This window comes from Anas platyrhynchos, chromosome 8, assembly GCF_047663525.1.
Source record: "Anas platyrhynchos isolate ZD024472 breed Pekin duck chromosome 8, IASCAAS_PekinDuck_T2T, whole genome shotgun sequence".
Classification (NCBI taxonomy): Eukaryota; Metazoa; Chordata; class Aves; order Anseriformes; family Anatidae; genus Anas; species Anas platyrhynchos.
This window is the reverse complement of record NC_092594.1, coordinates 22334460-22355817: the sequence shown is the minus strand read 5'-3', so window position 1 is coordinate 22355817 and position 21358 is coordinate 22334460. Positions and strand designations below refer to the sequence as shown.

The window sequence follows — 21358 nt, the reverse complement described above, 5'->3', positions numbered from 1 at the left end:
ATATTTAGAACAATGATCTTGAAGGGACTTCATTTTTCTCAAAAGCTTATGTCGTATTCAACCAGTGACTGACCTGTGAAATTCTCTAAATCTAGAAGATATGGCACCTAACCTCTCTCTCCTGTTTAAATATAGTGAATGAACTTACCCTAGCATAAACAAAAAGAAAAAGCCGTGCCTCTTTTGTGCTTAACTAAGCTTCATGCTTTATGCTTTATGCTTCATGCTTAGCTATATGCTACAAAAGTCACAAAACATCTTTCAATGTATGGGCCAATTCTGAGTGTTACACAGCAGTATTATGGCTCCTGCTGAGCTTGAGATGTAGTAGAGCTGTTCTCTAGGTTTTACAGAGTAAAACTTTAAACTTTACTTGGCATGGAACTGGCAGACAAGTGGCTGCCATAAATAGTCTCTAATTAAGTGGCTGCCACAAATAGTCTCTGGTACAGCCTGGCATACTATCCTAATGGTGATCTCTGTCCAAAGCTACTTCAGTTTATATTTCCCTTGTAAAACAGATACAAATAAAATGAGATTGTGTCTAACGCAGGAATGAATTTTCCCACTGAGTTGAATGAAAATCAGAGTATTCATCTACTGAATGAATACAGTCGAGTTGTGAACTAATCCCAAATTTGGACACAGTTCAGTAGGAGTAATTTTGGTAAATACCCTGTTAGATTTCAGTTTTGTTTTTTGTTTTTTTTTTTTTTTTTTGTTTTTGTTTTTTTTTACTGTCTGAACTTAGGTGACTTAGAGTTAAGACCATCAGCATTTCTCATTATTGATTCTCATCGGGGTCTTTTGAAGATCCAGGAAACACAAGATCTGGATGCAGGTGATTATACCTGTGTGGCTACGAATGATGCAGGGACAGCTTCTGCAAAGATAACGCTGGATGTTGGCTGTAAGTAGCTTGCTGTAGTGCCTTATTTATTTGAGCTTTTCTCAAAAATATGTGTGTACAAGTCCTTGAATAATTGTGTGTACTGGGAACTCCTTTTTGGTGGTGTTCACTGAGCTAAATTGCCTTGTCCTGTTTGGATTCTCGACTTACCCTCGCTCTTCTTTTGCAAAGCTTAAAAGTTTTGAGGAGGAAGACAGAGCCAGAGAAGGAGGAAAGTGTTCAAACTTCAGCCTAACATAGGTTGTAGTATTCTTGTGTAGAGAATACAATATAACAACTTGAGTTACAATGTAAGTTTATTGTAACTTAGTTCTTCCTGTCCTCTTTTCAAAAGTCTTTCTAACTGCCTGTGGCCTGATGTGTCATGCCCCATTAAATGGAAGTTCCTGTCAGTCATGTATACTTTCTGAAACAAGGGGCAAAACTGTTTGAAGGATAGGAGGAACTTGGTGTTAACTCTTGAGCATTCACATTCATGTGAAAGGGATGGCTGTATTTTCATTATTTTGAAATGTTTAGTCCATTTCTGACCTCCTCAATATCACTAAGTATTGTGACAACGCTGCTTTTGTGTTGTGTTACTGAAGTTGGGAATCTGTTGCTAGGATCTGTTATACATAAATGGTAGATAAATGTGGGTCATCAGTAGTGCAAGCAGAACTTTACTGTCATGTTACAACCTTGATTCACTTTTCATACTCTACTGTCTTCTTTCCCAGCTCCCCCAGTTTTTACGCAAGAACCCAGTGATGAATCTGCTAATATTGGCTCAAATATCACACTGCCATGCTATGTTCAGGGTTACCCAGAACCAAAGGTTAAATGGAGGCGGCTGGATGGTGCTTCCCTTTTCTCGAGACCATTTGCTGTTAGTTCCATCAGTCAATTCAGAACAGGAGCTCTATCAATTAATAGTAAGTAGACTAAACTTTATGAAGAAAAGGTGCCGAAGGGAAATATGATATATACAATGCATTTAAGTTGTTATGCTACTGTATAAATTTGTTACCTCTATAAAAATACTGTATTTTGTCAGAGATTGTGTTTCTGATACTCATTTCATTGCTGTTGAAATATATCGTTTTCCCATGAGTTTGTGAATTCTGTTTGAGTGGTCATTGCCTTTGCTCTTCTTAATAGAAACAATTGCACTTTTATTTAAATAAATGTGGGTCATTGTCTGTGTTGATACTGAGGAGCCACAGATGATGATATAATAATAATAATTATTATTATTATTTATTTTAAGAAGTGTTTTTAAACTTCCTGTTTTAGACAAGTCCTAATTTGTGTAATAATTAAGAATTCTGCGAGTGTCTTTGCAATTTCAGTTACCTGGAGCACTGCGGTTACCCATAGACTAAATGATGTTATCCTATTTTTTTTAATCATCTTTTATTCCTCTCTAGACATAATCAGGATGGGTAAAGTAATTCCCATATTCTGTCTGTACAGTACAGTAATTCATGTGTTATGTGGGTATCTAGTCAAATACAGACACCCAATGCTGTATGTAGTAAGCAGTATATCACAAAAAATGCAGTGTATATGTATGTGTGGATATGTAAATAACTACTATATATTATTTATACACAGTAGTGTATACAGTATTAAAGTGTATGCAATATATAAGTGATGAAAAGTATCATATTTGTGTGATGCATTTTCACTGAAGCACTTATATAGTCATCGTTTCCCTACTTGGTGACAGAAGGAATGATCTAGCAAAAAGAGAATATTTAAAATGAAAGGTAAAAGGATAAGGTATTAGTGTATTGTAAACTTCTCAGTATCATTTCAACTGCTGCAATCTCATCTTTCGTTTTTATTTGTTTGTCTTCCCCTCTAGATTTGTGGGTCAGTGATGAAGGAACTTATATCTGTGAGGCTGAAAACCAGTTTGGAAGGATTCAGTCACAGCCAGCCACAATCACAGTAACTGGACTGGGTAAGACTGGTTGGTGTCAGTGACATCCCTGAAAGGAAAGAGTGGCAGCATTTCCATACCAGGAATATACTGGAGTAGATGGCAGTCAGTGGTGTTTTTACGATATGTAGGATGTCTATGTGTTATGTACATAAACAGGGGTATACATGTAACTATATATTTGCATCTGTAGCTGCATTTACATGTGTAGTCGGCCACAACAACTGAATCAGAAAACATTTGCATGGAAGATTATGATTAAATTCAGTGAATTTTGCACATTAGAACATTGTTTTTTTTTTACTGGCTACAATAATTTGAATGAATTCCAACTACATATTATAGCATAGACCTTAAAAATTATTTATCTTGTGTCCTGTTTCTTATTGCTAAATAAATTGATTAAGGAATGAAAAATCACCATAATGCTGAATGCTAATGATTGGTTTTCTGACATTTAATTCATACTTAAAAAAAAAAAAAGGAAACAAAAAAAAAAAAGCAGCAATGAACTTGCTTAGGCCAATGCATTGATATAACTGGAAAGGAATCTTAGTGATCCAAGAAGACAATAAATGTCAAGCTTTGACAAGAGTTGTGCTATTAAGGAGTTGTTTATTATCTCTGTTGGGCAATTGGCAATAAAAGGAAAAATAATGCGATGGAATGTACACATTTGTGGGAGGATTAGAATGGATCTGTCTGCCATCAAAGAAAACATTTGTTAACCTAAAACATGTGGTAGAAATCTGTAATGATAATAATCTTTTATAGACAAGATGTTTTTACCTATTTAAAATTGTTAATTAATTCCCATTATTTAAAAGTAATTTATGAAGCAAATGCACGGGGTTTTGTTCTGTTGCTTCACACAGAATTTTCTGCTGTGCTATTGACCTCAGTTCTAAGCCTTTAAAATTTTATGCCCAGAGGAAAATACTGCTTATTTATTGTGCTCACCAAAACTGCTACTTTTGTTCTTCAGTATTTTGCCCAGGTAAGGAAAAATGGTATATGAACTTGGTATCCACAGGAACATGATCTTCCAGGAAAATGCTGGACTGGATCCAATTTCAACTGGCAGCTCTTTGCTGCCATTCCTTAATCTTAGGATCACTTTATGTGTATTCCTTCAGCTTCCTTTTCTCTCCTATGCTATTCTAATTTATTTTTTTTCCCTGCCTTCATCATTGACATTTCAGATACCAGAACCTTATCTGGTATGCTTTGTCCTAAGATTAAGTATGTTGGTACTTACCATGCTGTTTGTTGACCGCTACATTTTTTTTTCTTTCTAACTTTTTTTCCCCTTTCTGTCTAAATCATATGGTTTTCATTGCAGAAAAATTTCCTGCTCTGTGTCTGTATAGTGTCTTGCACAAGGAGACCTTTTTCTGATGCTGCTGCATCACTAGTAGCATTACTGATAGGACATGAATATATATTAAAAAAATAAATAAAATCCTATTATTTCTTCTAATTTTTTTTTATTTTATTTTTTTCCCAAGTTACACCTCTGATTGGAATAAGTCCAGACACAGCCAATGTAATTGAGGGGCAGCAGCTCACTTTGCCATGCGTACTGCTTGCTGGAAACCCCATTCCAGATCGGAGATGGATTAGGAACAGTATGGTGGTAAGACTGTGTTTTGTTTCTTGTAAGATCTGTTGGCATGGGAAATCAACAATTGATATTTTAAGCCATGGTGACAACTGGGTTTAATTTCAAAAAATTGATGTTCAAATATAGTGACAGGTTTTATGCTTAATATAAAGATTCTTCATGAGATTTGTCTGGCTCACTTGAAACAAGGACGTGGTGTCAATGAGGTGAGTTACAGCTGACCGCCACCATGCAGCAGAAGCTGCTGCTTTCCCAGGAGAAGCCAGGTGGCTGTATCTGTAAGGCAGTAGCTGCTTCTGAGTTTCCACATGTGCTGTCATTCAGGGTGCAGCCATTCCCCTTGAGAAATGACAATTTATTAGTGTTTGAAATACAAAAGTGGAAGTGTGGCATGCTGACCATTATGCCTCACTGTGATCTCTGCCCACTGTAGGAAATTTCTAATTCTGAAGCATGGATGAGGGAATGGAAGATGGTAGTGGGGGGATAGGAATTCCTATAAATGAACTTGGAACCAAAGTATTTGTGAATTGTCCTTTTATCTTCTATTTTACTTACTGTCAAAGCTGTTGCAAGCATTCTTGTTAGCTCCTGCCTGGTAGCCTTTGACTCTGAAAATAGGAATGCTAGTGGAAAATACCCACCGGAATAACAAAAGTGTTGGAATTTAAACCCTGCTGACTGAAAAGTATTTCTTTTTCCCTAATTTCTTAAAATAAAGATTTTAGAAAATCTCTGTAGATTTAATTTTTTGACATGAGGTAAACATCCCTGTACCGTGCAGTCCTTTCTTAGTGATGCAGTGCTCAGAGCATGAAACCTTGTATTTTTTCTCTCTCCTTTCAGAGCACACCGTTGTCAGTTTATAACTCTTGCAGACAGGAAGGTTGCACAGACTCTGCGCCTGGGCTGGTTGTCTGAGTGAAGTTTAATTTCTTTAGTAGCAGCTGAATTGCTGAATTTGAGATCCCCAATTTTTAATCTTGCTTGCAAATTGCACCCTTTCTTCATGGCTGTAATTAAAAGAGAAAGGTAGCAAAAATGTCTTCATGTGGGTTTTCACATTTTCCATTAGATATGCTTTCTGTGATGTTTTTTCCTCAAGCAGCCTGCTGTGCAACACTGCCTTCATAATTGTGGCTTCAGGGAGACCTTGCTCAATTTTTATTGCCACCAAGCAGAACCCTGGCACTACTTGACCCTTTACTTGTAAGAGTTTTCTGCTGAATTTTTTGTCATTGTGAATCACCAGCCTTTTCTTTAGACTGTGAAGGTGCAAATAACACAGGCTGTAACTTCTGTGAGAAATACTGTCAGGATCCTCCTTGTTGAGTTGCTAATTCTTCTGTACAGTAGTACTAGTTTCCTGTAATTGTAAGCACGTGACAAAAGCTCCACTCCAAAGAAAGTGTTGGAGCAAGTTGCATTCAGAAAATAATGTAGTTTTCTCTGACCAGAGCAGGACTGGAATAATTTCTCATTCTGACAGCCTGTGTGTAAGGCACGTCTGTGTTGCTGAGCTTATTCTAGGCAGAGCTCTTCCAGTTGATTGGTAAAAATCTCTGAATTTTTTAATGTTGCTAGAGGGCAGGTAATTTTTAATAATTACTGTCTTTTGGTGAAAGGTCTTTGTTATCTTTCACAATAGATACTTTTTAAATGTTGCTGCTGCCAACTAGAGTCTATACAGCATGCTCAGAGGGTGAAGGTATGCTTAGAGTTGATCCCTTTTACATGATGATTATGCCAAGTGTATTTAGAAGGTTCTGATAACTAAACAAACAAACAGAAAAACAAAACAAAAACAAACAACAAAAAAACAAGTCATCTATTTGTAGAAGAAGTCAAGAAGTCATTGCACTCATCAGAGGTGATCTATGACACTGGGGTACTGGTATAACTACAAAGTTCAACTAAGTTTGTTCTTGCTTTAATGCATGACTAGAAGCACCAGTGGCATTTGCATATGTGCTGTGACAGAGCAGAGTTGCTGCTGTAGATGTTAATCTCACTCCAGCATTACATACAAGGTGCTACTAAAATTCTAATTTAAAATTAACTTTTTATGAAAGATTGCAAGTAGGAAAAGCTCTAGTAAAATTCTTCAGGAACATATTTTATTTTTTTTAAATGTGAAAGAGTAAAATTACAGCTGCGCTACATCCCAAAGTAAATATTATCAAGCAAGTATTTTCTTTAGCAACACGTTACATCATTCTTTTGGCAGCTGGTTCCCAATCCCTACATTAATGTTCGCAGTGATGGAAGCCTGCACCTTGAAAGAGTTCGGCTGCAGGATGGAGGTGATTATACCTGCATGGCCAGTAATGTTGCTGGGACAAACAACAAAACTACTACTGTTAATGTGTATGGTAAGGAACACTGTCTTGTTTTGCGCTCGCTGGAAGATAAAAGTGTGTATCTTACTAACAGGAGCTCTCATTAGTGCTTTCTCATTATAGCTATACTAATTTCTCAGTTTTCCTCTTTATAGTAATGTTGCTTTGTAAAGTAGCACGGTCCACTGCACAGGAGAGAATGGAGCAATTGAGACTTGTTTTGAAATTAAACAAAAATAACACCATTTTATGGTTGTAAAAAATCTTCATTTTGAAACATCTAGAAAGGTCAAGCTGTGCAAACTTATCTTTAGCTTTATTAACAAAACAGATGCAAGTTTACTGAAAACCATGAAAAGCAATGTGTGAGGGGTTTCATAACTAATAAAAGCATGCACAACTCATGGGAGAATTGCAATTAAAATAAATTAGAACTTTTGCAAAACTTTTTTTTTTTTTTTTGTAGCCCTATTGGAAATTACATTGCCAGCAAGACAAGTGTTAGGATTGTGGTAACCCATCTGTATTTCTGCTGTAAATTCTTGCATTAACTCTGTGTGGGGTCCCATCTACTTCATGGTTTACAGACTGAAATTTTCTAATGTGTTAAATTAATCATGGAAGATTTATTCTAAGCTTCACTGAAGATGCTTGAACACTGTTCTATGTTAACAGTAGCTGTTGCTTGTTAATTCAGACAAATATTCAGTGTCTGGTAAGGTCTTCTGTGTGCACAGTAGGTTTTGGAATTTTTCAGAACCTGAGGACAGAAGGGAATATATTTTGGTCTTTGAAAGATCTAGTTCTTGGTATTACAACCTTAAGTCTGACCATATCTTAAATCTGTTCTTTCTGTTGTTAACTGAAGACCAGCTCCGTTAGGGAGGGGTGTTGAGGTTCTCTTATTAGTACCTCTTATTAGTGATTTAATAAAGTAATCTGGTGGTTTTATTCAAGTTCCTCTCTGTCTGCCCAGTCCACGCAGAAACCATCAGTGCAGTTATTACAACTTTGTAGCATTTATAACAAAGATTAAATGAACTTGTAATGTGATTGTTTCTTCACTTTCAAATCTGCTCTTCTCAAAGTGTTGTCCAGCAATAGAAACTGATTCAGCAACAAAAATGCTGAGCCTCTTCTCATGAAATGTGCTATATAGGATAGATCCTGTACAGTACTGTTTCAGGCATCTAGCCTAAAATGTCATCAGTGAATGGTGTGATAAAGACTGCCTAAAATGACTGCAATCAGCTAAAATACCTACATTTAGTTTAAAGCTGTGTGTATCTGATCTACTAATCAACCTGTGACTAACATGCTTTGATATGAACAGGTCCATGTTCTGTCATAAAAGACTGGAGAGTGGAGGAGGAAGAGGTGACAGGTCAACGTCAGTTAGAGGGTTCAGAGAACAGGCTGAAAATTCCCAACCCTTGCTGTCTGTAGGAATTAGTAGTTGAGTATAGGGACTTTATTGCAAGAGTTGTGCTGTGGTTTGAAATATTTTGCATGTGTTTAATACTTCCATTTATTTTTAGTTCTGCCTGTTATTCAGCATGGACAGCAGATATTCAGCACCATTGAAGGAATCCCAGTAACATTGCCATGCAAAGCAAGTGGAGTTCCTAAGCCGTCTATTGTCTGGTCCAAGGTAACATCTCATATTTGAGCTTTTTGTGGTGGAAAATAAGTTGAAGACATCTTTTACTTGTCATAAAACTGTAGGCAAGAGATGCAACCAAAAAACTGTGTTGTCAGGGATCTGGAAATCTCTATTTGTAACTGCTTTTGTTTCTTAGAGTAGTACTTCCTGGCCATGGTCCAGACATAGATCAAGGTTCTGTTCTTTGGAAAGATTTCTTCGGGTTTATCCCTGTATCTTTATACTTTCTAATACTTCAGAAATTGTTGATATTCCTGTTATGAGGTGATAATTTCAGATTAGGCAACCTGCCACAGATTGAAAATTCATTTTTGTTTAAGAGGTTTGCTCTAAGATGATTTTTAGTCTTGGAAGTTCAATATGGAAAAGGAGCGGTCTGCTGGGAAACTTTTTATGCTATGTATACAAGATCTGTTCTGACATTGGAAACATATATCAAAATTAGTTAAGTTGAAATGCTGACTTTTTTTTTAAGAATTAGGTCCTGCTTTATATATATATATTTATATTTGAATATATAGCAAAATAACAGGTTTTCTAGATATGAATCCTTGTGTTTCTGCTGTTGTTACTGCTCAGACAGTGACCCTAAAACAGTGCAAAAAGTTAGTGAGTTTCAATGAAGAATGACAGAATTTTGGGGCTAAACTTCTTGGTTAATTCAAAATATTTTGCCCACCTCAGCCATAAACAATAGAAGTCATAAACAAAAGAAGTGGTACTGTAATGTATATTACATATTGGTTAGTTTAGTCAGACTGCCTGCAAGTTGTTTTGTCTACAGAACTGTGAAAAATTGGACCCAGCATTATATTGAAAATACAGCAGTCTTCATACAAATGGGTTGCAGCAATGAATTCAGCTGCTACAGGCACTAACAAATTTTATATTCCTGTAATGGTTTTTATGTTTTCATTAGATTTTCTTTCTGTAAGGCTTAGCTTTTATTGAATTAAATATTTATAAGTTGCTGTATTTTTTAACATCCAGGCACTATGGACTTTTTTTTTCTTTCTACAGAAAGGAGAAGTAATTCTTCCCAGCAATGGGAAGTTTTCTGCAGGGTCTGATGGAAGTCTGTATGTAGTTTCACCAGGGGGTGAAGAGACTGGGGAATATGTGTGCACTGCAACAAATGCTGCTGGTTATGCTACGCGGAAAGTCCAGCTGACTGTCTATGGTATATATGAGCTAAAATCTAGTGTCATTTTTCAATCCGCTCATTGAGTTCTAGTTTAGACTGCAATCCCCCTCCAGGTAGATAGTGAAGTATGATACCTGCAGTGCAAACAGGATTTAAACTAATCTCCAATTAGTGCTTTTGGCTCTGTCCTAGATTACTGGATCTACATACTAGGCAATTTTGCAAATGGCAGATATTGAAAGGCCAATTCTTCAGCCTCTGTGATTCCCTTAAAACCTCCTGATGCCTGTTACCCTGTGTTCATGGACCTAGGAACTTGGGCTTATTTAATTTCATCCTTTATAGAAGTGGATAGGAAGTACCTGTATAGGAATATAAGTACCTGCTGATAAAAGAATGAAGATCGATTAATCTCATTGTTCCCAAGGCTTCATACCATCTCCCAGTATAGTAAAAAATTTGACTTATTAGATTTGTGTTGCCAGATGTTTATGGCTTGTAGTTATTGATGCTGAAGTATAAGTCCATTCAGGTATTGGTTGCAAACTACTTATGCAATACAGACCTCAGCATGTACATAAACTGCATATGTTGTTTGCTGTCCAGCTTTTTAGGTGGACAGTGCAGTCTTGCTGATATTTTTGGTGTTGCAGGTAGGCATCAGCCAGTGTCTGAGCTAACCAGGCATTATACATCAGCATTACAGTGATTTACAGCAGCAAGTCCAGTGCAGAAACATCTTTTTTTTTTCTTTTTTTAAAAAAAAAAAAAAAAAGATTGTAATGTTATATACCTGATACAAGAAATAAACATTTAATTTCATAGACAAGCTCAGGAAGTGTGGCCTAGATGAGTGGACAGTGAGGTGGATTGATAGTTGGCTGGATGGCAGAGCTCAGAGGGTTGTGCTTATTGGTGCAGTCTAGTTGGAGGCCTGTAGCTAGTGGTGTCCCCCAGGTATCAGTACTGGATCCAGTGTTGGTCAACTTACTCATCAACGACCTGGACAATGGAATGGAGTGCACCCTCAGCAGGTTTGCTGATGACACCAAGCTGGGAGGAGTGGCTCATACCCCGGAGGGCTGTGCTACCATTCAGAGGGGCCTCGACAGGCTGTAGAGGTGGGCTGTGAGGGACCTCATGAAGTTCAACAACGGCAAGTGCAGGGTCCTGCACCTAGGGAGGAATAACCCCAAGCACCAGTACAGTCTGGTCGCTGACCTGCTGGAGAGCATCTCTGCAGAGAGGAACCTGGGAGGTGGACAGCAATGTGCCCTCGTGGCCAAGAAGGCCAACGGTATCCTGGGCTGCATTTGGAAGAGTGTTGCCAGCAGGTCAAGGGAGGTGATCCTCCCCCTCTACTCAGCCCTGGTGAGGCCACTCCTGGAATCTCTTTTTGGAGTCTCCTGGAAATCTCTTTTCAGTTGTGCTTAGTGACAGGATGAGAGGCAATGGGCACAAACTGAAGCGCAGGAGGTTCCAGCTGAATATGACAGGGCATTCCCTTTCTGTGAGGGTGACAGAGCACTGGAACAGGTTGCCCAGAGAGGTTATGGAGTCTCGTTCTCTGGAGATATTCAAAACCCACCTGGGTGCCATCCTATGTAATGTGCTCTAGGTGATCCAGCCTAGCGGGGGGGTGGACTAGATGATATTCAGAGGTCTCTTCCAACCTCGGCCATTCTGTGATTCTGTAATCTGAAGTAAAATGGTATGGTGTTACATTTGTGCAAATATGTATATTCATTTCATCTACTTAACATGTTCCATATTATAGTGAAACCTAGAGTGTCCAGGCCTGGAGACCAGCAAGGAAATGCATATGACGAACCCATAGATATCTCAGTAACTGCAGGGGAAGATGTCACCCTTCCATGTGAAGTAAAGAGCTTGCCACCTCCCATAATTACCTGGGCCAAAGAGATGCAGCTCATATCTCCGTTCTCTCCAAGGTAACAACGTTTGATGAAAACAAAAGAAAAAGGAAATTGCATCTAAGATACCAAGATTTTTGGAAGGGTATATAATTTCCAGTTGCTTAACAATCCATTGGAAAGTATTAAGTTGTTTTCCAAGAGAACCCTGCTTTAGTAAGTCTAAAAAAGCTCTTTCCCAAACTGAGTGTATGTCTTTCTGAAATATGCTAGGACTGTACGTGATTGTATGGCTTCCATTCCAGCATATGTTTATATACAGAACTTCAGCATTTGCTCTGAAGTTTGCAATTTCAGGAGGCCAGGATGAAAGAGGATCCTGTAGTACGTGTACTATGGTGGTGTCCAGGTACTCACATAATCTATGCCTGATTTTAAATCTTTAAAAATCTGTTTTTCTTTTCTTAAAAACTTTGAATGTATGCTCAGGACAACAGTGTCTCTTATTAATATTAAGTCTGGTCTCTTACTAATATAAAGTCTGGGACCCCAGCGGAACAGAGATGATAAATGTTTGCGTGTACTTACAAGGTCACAGTGCTTTGAATCCCAAACTCTTCATGAATTCTTGAAATGCTTGTAAAAATGTTGAGTTTTTATAGACAGCCTTAGAAACTGTGGCATTGGGGATTGTCTTGTATATGTTGTGGGCTATGATGTTGGAGTTCTTCTGTACTATTTTAGTATGGTACAAAAAGAGAGGGAAAAGGGCAATTATTGGCTGTATGCACTCATTTTCAGTGCCAGGCACTCTCACAGGGTGTGCTAGTGCTTGCTAATTTCCAAGATACCTCAGAAGGTGTAAGGGCTATGCTGTGTCTGGAAACCAGGATATGGTAACGTTGCCAGGTGCGCACTATAGCAATTGTGGTACCTATTGCCTAGTGTCTCTCAGTGATCCGAATGAAATGTTAAGGAATCATACAGACCAGAAAGTGAGCCAGACCTTGGCCTCAGATCCACCCATTCCAGTGAGTCTGTAACAGCCTCAGCAACAGATAACTGCTTGCCCAGCAGTTTATATGGAAGAGGCTTGTGCACAGGGAGTTAATTTGGTGTTAATGCTCTGTGTGGAATTTTCTGCTTAGTCCTGTGAGCAAATTGCTTGAATTAATGAATTAATGAATCTGCATTCTTGGTCCATTACTTGTCCTCATTTTACCTCAGGAGACATAGATAAATTAGGCTACTTGCTCACTGTGGAGAGATTCAAGTTGTCCAGAGTAGCAGCAGTCCAGCTCAGCTCATTCCATAAAATTGTTTACAGATGTCAGCAAAAGTTAAAGAATTAGTCCAAACAAAATTGTTTGAGACCACCCAAAGTTGATGTTATAAAAGTGACCAAAAGAAAAATGAAAGCAGAAATAAAGGAACTTCTATCAGAAAGCAAATATAATAAATGGACAAAGTAATGGGAGGTAAGTTATCCCTGTAGTTGTATCTTTTGGGGTTATTTAAAAAAAAAAAAAAAAGGAAAAATAGGGACAACAGAAAAGGAATCATAATATCGGACAGATATGGGTGGTCTGGATGAAGTGCATTTCACTTTCCATTCATCTCTGCAGCTTGTTACAATCTCCAAATTAACCATGTATACCCATATAATAACATTGTCCTGATTAGAGGGTTGCCAGAGAAGGGAAGATGGGTGATACCACAAATTCCCACCAACTTTGCCTAAATTCTGCATATAACTTTGAGTGCTAATTACTTCCTGCTAATTCTTAGCTGTCATTTTTTCTTCCCTCCTATTTTTTTTTCCTCTATTGCTTTTAACTTCTGCAGAAGACTTTGGCTTAGCTGGCCAAGACTGTATTTTGTAATGTTGCAAGCCTGTGACCACAGCTATAGTAAAAACCAGTGCTACGTGGTTAATTATTTAGTCAAGAATAGTGACAAATTCTATAAACACCAGAACCGGCAGTTTTGAGTCAGAGTACTCTCTCCAGAACACACACGTTCTCATCCCCCACCCGCTGTCTTTAACACCATAACATCTTTTAGACCTTGATGAAGTAGAATCAAGCTGTTTAACCCAAACATTCTGATCCTGCTAACATGGGATGAGCATAAATTTGTGATGGGGTGGGGTGAAGAGCTCCAATTCTCTACCTGATTTTTTTTTCTGTTTCTAGAAATAAGACAGGTTTGAATATGTCCTGTACGTAGCTAGAACCAAATTTTGTAATTTGGACCTTATATTTTAGATATTTGCTGTGTATTCTAAATGTAATGGCTCAGTAAAGAGTTAGAATAAATGAATAAGTCACAGTTTAGTAATATGACACAGCTCAGTGTGCTGTGTAGAATAGTGTTATTATAGATCATTGCAATCAGTTATGTGTAAGTAGAGGTCATTCACCTTTCAGTACATGTTTATACAGTGTATCTGCTTCTTATTTTTCCAGACACACTTACCTTCCCTCAGGGTCAATGAAGATCAGTGAGACACAAATTTCAGACGGTGGAATGTATTTCTGTGTAGCCACAAATATTGCTGGGAATGTGACTCAGTCAGTGAAGCTAAGTGTACATGGTAAGTTTTAAGTGAAAGGATGATCATCTGGAATTTTCCATATGGAATTTAGCATTATGTGGAGATCTTGAAACATTTTTCGCTTATGTACATTAAATGCTAACAACCTGTGTATTTTCTGGTCATATTATCTTCATATGCTAATGGTTGGTATTGATTATATGAAATGAAATTATTGTATACACACATACTACCTAAAAATGTATATGTATATACATATATGTACACCTTCCTTTAATGTTACTTAGACTCAAGGAAGAATTATAGCTATACAGGACATTTGACTCTACTTAAGTCAGACAGAAGAGCTTTAAGAACTGAAAACTTTTGTTCTAATGAACTTGCATGTTCTCTGTGCAAAAAGTTTCTCAGAAGTAAGTCTGCAAACAGACTTTCTGGCTGAGAATAGCAAAGCTGCTCGAGGCTTGCAGATGCCAAGTTCCCAACAACTTGATAGGAATTACATATCCAAACTCTGTTAGCAGTGCACGTCTAAGTTTGCTTGCACGCTGGCTTTAGTGGTAGATAAACCAGCATGCAGCTGTATCTCCTATGCGTAGGCAGTTGCTGCTGTCTCCTGCTGTGTGCATATGCATTCTGTACCCGCCTTTTCATACTAATACCTTAGCCCATCTTACCATCCTTTCTCTGATCAAACAAGAACCCACCTTCCTGCCCCTCACTGAAGGTTTCTAGTCTCTCTTGCTCAAGCGAGGACCTGTGCCCCCTTCACTCCCCTTCTTACCATAAGTCATCAAATTCTCACACCCTTGTCTCCTGCTCTCTCTGTGGTGGGACCCCAGCCACAGTCTCTTAACTGCCTATATAGTCACACATTGTTAGCTCTATGCTCCTGTTTATTCATCCTCACCTGCATCAGACAGAAGCACAGGTTGTGCAAGTATACCTGCTGCAAATGCTAAAGTACAGAGGAGAGCAGGTGCTGGAACTGTGGCCTGGCACAGCACAGACAAAGCTGATCTATCATTGTGGTTCATGTAGAGCTTGGAAGTGTTGTTCCTAGTGCCCATTGCCAGCACACATCTTTGAAGTGGATCACATACCACAAACGAACCAGCTTGGAACTCATGGCCTCAGCAGTTCTGAAAACTTCAACTACACTAATTCAGTTCCAATGACTGTAACAGACTACTGTCTGGTTTTCTGTAGAGAGAGGTCTCATATCAGTGCACATCTTTGTTTATCTGTAACTGTACATTAACACAGTCTGAAAAGATGGCACTTGTAATTGTTTCAGACATTCTTTATAAGTCTTTTTACTGTCAATGATCCTTAGAAAGGAAAACATTGCAGCAAAAGAGTTAAGTCAGACTTGTATTATTCCTTGGGACCAGCAAAATCTTCTCCAGTCATACTTTATCTCCTTGTCTGAACTTGTGTTTGGAAGCATACAAAGATAAGGGATTAGCAAATGAGAATGTCAAAGGGGAACTGTAATTATCATAAAAGCTTTTGATTTTTTTGGTTGTTGTTGTGAAGAGTCAGTACCCATAGTTTTTCAAATGTGCTCAATATAATGAGCTTTAATTACTCATGCAAGTAATGCAGTAGAATTTTAAATGTAGCTTCTCCAGATAAGTTTAGCAATAGGTGATTGTACCTCCTATCTGTAGAGGACGTGCAGTTCTGTTTGTTTTTTTTTAGTCACTTGGAATTGTGTTTCATTGAATAAGAATGGATGTTGTCTAAAATGACAAGGAGAAGAATTTCCTTCAAGAATGATCTCATACATCACTTTCTTCACTTAAGTGGACTTAACTTGTCTTCTTGCATAGTTCCTCCGAAGATACAGCGTGGGCCTCGGGTTATGAAAGTCCAAGCTGGCCACAGAGTTGACATACCCTGCAGTGCCCAGGGGATCCCTCCACCAACAGTCACCTGGTTCAGAGGCAGAAGTGCTGTGCTGATAGATGGCAGGCAGTTCACCCGCGGCCTGGATGGAGCTCTGAGCATCAGCAACATCCAGCTTCCTGATGCTGGAATCTACAAGTGTGTTGCTAGTAATGCAGTGGGCAGCGACACATCAGAGATAACATTACAAGTTCAAGGTATTTCTGCTAGGGTCATAATCTTGCCTCCTGCCCTGTCTGAATATAATGTCATGCCAGTGCTGTCTGGTTTATTTTTTGGAGGACAGTGCCCTTTGCTGTCGACAGTTACATAATATAAAATCCAAACCTGTTTTAGATGTTGTTATGTTCTGATATTAATTAAGGAAAATTAGAGTAGGCACACAGTTTTCGCAGAGTTAGCAGAAATAAGAAACTCAAAATATATTACTCTTTTTTTTAACTTAAAGGTACTTACAATTTGTTTGTTTGTTTGGTACTAGATAATTAAAACCAGATTCCAGTATGGGAAACCTCCTTTTAAAATATTCTTTGTATGTTCACATCTCACATTGTCACAGATTATTTCTGAATATCAGAGCCTGATAGCATAGCTTTAAGTGGAATTAGAGTTTCGCTGAAATAAACTGAAAGAAGAGCTCTGTCAGACAGTATGCTTTTAAAATGGTGATGGGGCAACAATGGTTATGTGCCAATTTAAATATATACTGTAACTCGTCACTTGATTGGCTGACATACAGCAGTGTAGCATGACTGACTTAAGCAGGCAGTATTTCTTCTTCATAATAGTTTAAAGGCAACATTCTGATTCATTGGATTAGAGCTGCTGGGAACTGCTCATTACGAACAACAAAGAACTGCCAGTAACTTTATTTAATTGTAAACAATATTCTTTGTGTAGTCTTAGTCCACACACAAGCTTAAAATGAGATGTAAGAACAAAGGATGGAAGGAATACTAAGTGGCATGGGAAAGAATTTATCTAATATTTTTCAGAATTTGCAGAAATGTTGTCTCTGCCTTCAAAACAAATGTAGTGGATTTTAGAATCAATTTCAATCAAGCTGGAAAGTTTCTTTGTACTGCTTGCTTCCTAAATACTCCTCTTGAAGTCAAAACTTCTTGTAGTATGCTATGTCACTGCAGGTTATTGGAATCTGACCTTGTGTGACTAAGACTTAAAAGTTAGGAGTTGCCAGACTTTATTTTCACACTTGGAAGCAGAGGTCAAAAAATTTTGAAAATCTGATTTTCTTTCAGAGTCACCTACTATAGATGATCTTGACCCTCCATACAATAGTCCTTTTCAAGAAAGAGTAGCAAATCAACGCATTGCATTCCCATGTCCAGCAAGAGGTGTGTATCGTTATTAATTCTTCCAGTGACAAAAGTATCCTTTTCTGCTGACCACTGATGATCACTAAATTTCTCTGTATTCCCTGTCATGGTAAAAATATACAATATACACAGTGTTTTGCATGTATACTTTATATGGAAAATTCAAACTAACAGTTATTAAAACAACCACTGCATATAGAAACTCTGTATAAAGTCCTTTCTAGCTAACATGGAAGTTAAAATGTTTAGCACTAAGATTTTTTTATGTTACCATCATACTGTAACGGTAGGGGCTTCCTGTAAATTAGAAGGCTCATGGCCTCCCTCTGGATTGTGCTTGCCAGCAAGACTTCCAGCAAGCAATAGTAATTATTTGAATCCCTCTTACTCTGAGCTAAGTGAACTATTGAAGTTTCTCGTGTTTCTCATTAGGTACTCCAAAGCCTGTCATCAAATGGCTACATAACGGAAGAGAGCTGACAGGCAGTGAACCAGGAATTTCAATTCTGGAGAATGGCACACTGCTGGTCATAGCTTCTGTAACACCATCTGATAATGGAGAGTATATCTGTGTGGCAACCAATGAAGCTGGAAACACAGAAAGAAAATATAACCTGAAAGTTCATGGTAAATAATAAGTACGACTAGTGAGAAACTGTTTTGGAAGAGCATCTTCCGTTTCATTGTTGGAAATTGTGTGTTCCAAACCTGCCCATGTGCAGTTAATTCATTAAAAAAATGAATCTGAGTACTCGTATTTCTACAATTCTGTTACACTTCATGTATTTTCTATTATTTCTCTTTACTGTAACATTGTATACAAAACATGTTTGTTTTGCTCGAAGAGTTAGGTGGGTCTCATTTGTAAAGAGCTCTGGTTATAGTTGATAACTTTAATACAAGTAACAAGTGAAGACTTTTTGCACTGTAAAAATTAAAGTTTGGGTGGTCTGCATTTTTAAGCATAAATACGAGATAAGTTATTTGTCAGAATGAGTGTAGAATAGGAGAAGACTTGTTCCTGACGTTTTTCTTTCCCAATCCTAATTGCAAAATAAAAAATCTATAGATGGCTGTGAGGTATGTTTTTATATGGTACACTTTGCTTCTTACAGAGTATTTTTTTTTTCCAGCCCTGTTCACTTCCCCTGTGAGCACTGATGCCCAAGCAGGATTATATCTTTTTGTGAGAAATGTAGGAATTCCATCATGTGCCAGCAGGGCCTTGTCAGTGAGATTTGAATTTTCTAATCTACCACATAGGACCATTCTCTTTGTACTCATAGTGAGATAAGTGATGTGTAAATACTATTCGAGATGACTAGAGCAATGAAGAGGAAAGATGACTCTAGGGAGTCCAACTTCCTTTATATGTTGAGCAAATAACGTGACATCTTACAGATTATTATTTTAAAATACTGCTGGTGATTGTGTTTCAGTGAATTTCACTGGGAGTCTGTTATAGGATAAGAGAAGAGTCTGTTCTTTGAGAAAGAGAAGACATAGGGAGATATGTCCAGAGCCAAAAGGGAAACAGAAACATCAGGGAGGGAATGAAAAGTGTCTGAAAAATGTAGAAGATAGAAGTCCGTGACTTAGGGAAACGATGAAGTGGGAAATCACTGGATTAAAAGACTTATTACGTGATTTTGAACTTTCTCGTAGTTCCTCCTGAAATTAGAGATCAAGAAAAGGTGACAAATACATCTGTAGTTGTTAATCATCCTGTAAGTCTCTTTTGTGAAGTGTCTGGTAACCCCTTCCCAATCATCTCCTGGTATAAAGAAGACACCCAGGTAGGTACTATTAAGCTAATTGAAGTAACCATAGCCATTAACAGTTTCAGAATATTTTGTGTTGATTTTGAGTTCTTGGTATTAGATCTCATTTAAAGTAAATACATGTACATGCTTGTATGTATATTTAAACTGCACTAAGAACGACCACACAAAGACAGATGAATATGACTAATCCATTAATTCATCTATTCAACAAATCAAAAATAAACTCTTTTTTTTTAAGATTTCACTAAAAATTAACCTTAGCAATTTCCCAGTACTATAGATGACAGACTTGTAGGGGGGACCAGTAATAGTATTTTCTTTATTCTGTAGTTGGAGAAATGAGAATTCTTGGAGGTGATTTGAATTCTTCAGGATTATCCTAGGGTCCTGTGCTTCTACTCATAGCTGATAAGTGAGTTTAAATGAAGAGAGACCTCTTTATGCAACTTCATGACTAAACATTACTGATAAACAAAGAATTTCTTTGGTTTTCTCACTCTCTATTTTGTTAAACTACAAGTCATATTGGTTAGATTGCAGAAACTGAGGAGATTATTGCTGTAACTGAAAGGGAAATAGGCTATCCTTAGACTGAAATTACCATTTTATTGTAAAATAAAATAAAATAAAAAATCTGGCTGATGTAACTTGGATCACATAATATCTTGGGTTCTTTTAAGGTTGTGGAAAGCAGTGCTCTCCAGATTTTGCACAACGGGAAGATACTGAAGCTCCTTAAAGCTGCTACTGATGATGCCGGACAATATTCATGCAAAGCCATAAATGTAGCAGGAAGTTCTGAGAAACTCTTTAACCTAGATATACTAGGTTAGTGTTTTTTTGTTGTTGTTGTTTTTGGTTTTTGTGTGTGTTTGTGTTTTTTTTTTTTTTTTTTTGTTTTTTTGTTTTTTATAAGATGGTGATCTCAAAAACAAATGATATTTAAGAAGCCAGTAAATTACAAAATACTATAAAAAAAGTTCTTCCTCTCACTGTCCATTAAGTGTTGGCTGCTGAAGCACTCTTCATGATGGCTTATGAGTACTTAAAATTTGCCATTTTCACAGTAGCAGAGGCAAAATGCTGTTTTTCATTTCTGGATTTTGGTCTTTAATACTTTATTTTGTATTTCTGGGGTACTGTGCTCCATGATATAAAGGAGTTTTATTCTGTGCAGTTCAGCAGCACAAGTGTGGAAACGCTTGTGGTAGAAGTGATGTTGTGAACTAGCACGTGTAGTTTTGCAGTGTAAACAAAAGTTGTTTCAAGGGACTAGTATGACTCACTACTAATGTATTTATTCCAGTTTCATAGCTTACCTCGCCTGTTTAAATGTTCTTACTGTAACATTTTGTCTTTTTAAAGTTCCACCAAGTATAATAGGTGCTGACACCCCCAGTGAAATTGCAGTCATCCTCAACCAGGAAATCAGCCTGGAATGTAGAGCCAAAGGCTTTCCTTTTCCTGACATTCACTGGTTCAAAGATGGCAAGTAAGTATATCATTGCTTTTGTGGTGTATGTCTAGGTTATTCCTTCCTTAGAACACAGAGGAAAAAGGTGCACTATATCAGCAAGCTATGCTTTTAACTACATAATGTGGAGTTGTTATGACTGGATACAGGTTTTGGTAGTGACATGGCAAGGACTTTAATCAAAAGTTAGCATCCTGCTTTTCTTTGTGAACTGTCCCGTTACGCAGGCACTTGCAGAGCATATTTGCAGTATAGGAAGCTGGACAATGCGTGAACCAAGATAGATGTAACCATTTCTTTGAGTTTATGCTATTTGGATTGTTTGAAATGTGCTTTGTTGGCATAATTTTTTTAATTGGTAGACAGTAACAATGTCAAACAATTTTCTAGCTGGTGCCTTGTGCCACTAAAGGTTTTAGAACAGTTTTTGCCTGCATGTTTCAATTCTTCATCTCATCTTCCAGGATGAATTTAAAACAATATAGTTCAGTATAGGCATTGGGTAATACTCATTCTGACATGATACGAGATTAATATGTTGATACTTTGATCTAGTAAACATGGACATTTTGTTATCAGCAAAGGACCATCATGACCTAGTAATTAGAAAAGGAAACTGAGATCAGGAGTAGGACTCTGGCTCTGATGCTGGTATTCTGGATGACCTGCATAAAGTACCTTTGTGTTTTGGTTTATTCTGAAAACTAAGCATCAAAATAATTATAATAGTTTGCCTCTTTACAGTGTTTCTTCAGATGAATGCTGTTGCTAGTGCTAAATGATACTCTTTAATACAATTACTGCCATTAAAGGA

At 37.5% G+C, this 21358-nt stretch overlaps 1 protein-coding gene across 5 annotated transcripts in view; it reads left to right on the top strand.

Annotated features, from left to right (window-relative positions):
* The window catches only part of HMCN1 (hemicentin 1), a 194479-nt gene that overhangs the window by 69015 nt on the left and 104106 nt on the right, over positions 1–21358 (top strand). For all 5 annotated transcript variants that reach the window (XR_011810836.1, XM_027462404.3, XM_027462405.2 and 2 more), the window contains exons 15-29: positions 752–910; positions 1630–1824; positions 2760–2858; positions 4346–4473; positions 6689–6833; positions 8339–8451; positions 9484–9643; positions 11385–11559; positions 13950–14077; positions 15874–16146; positions 17209–17304; positions 17719–17913; positions 18952–19082; positions 19751–19898; positions 20436–20562. Coding sequence is in view for 4 of the 5 variants with exons in the window: in XM_027462404.3 (XP_027318205.1) it covers positions 752–910; positions 1630–1824; positions 2760–2858; positions 4346–4473; positions 6689–6833; positions 8339–8451; positions 9484–9643; positions 11385–11559; positions 13950–14077; positions 15874–16146; positions 17209–17304; positions 17719–17913; positions 18952–19082; positions 19751–19898; positions 20436–20562 (2272 nt within the window). In the remaining variant the exon portion in view is untranslated. The remainder of the gene's footprint in view (positions 1–751; positions 911–1629; positions 1825–2759; positions 2859–4345; positions 4474–6688; positions 6834–8338; positions 8452–9483; positions 9644–11384; positions 11560–13949; positions 14078–15873; positions 16147–17208; positions 17305–17718; positions 17914–18951; positions 19083–19750; positions 19899–20435; positions 20563–21358) is intronic.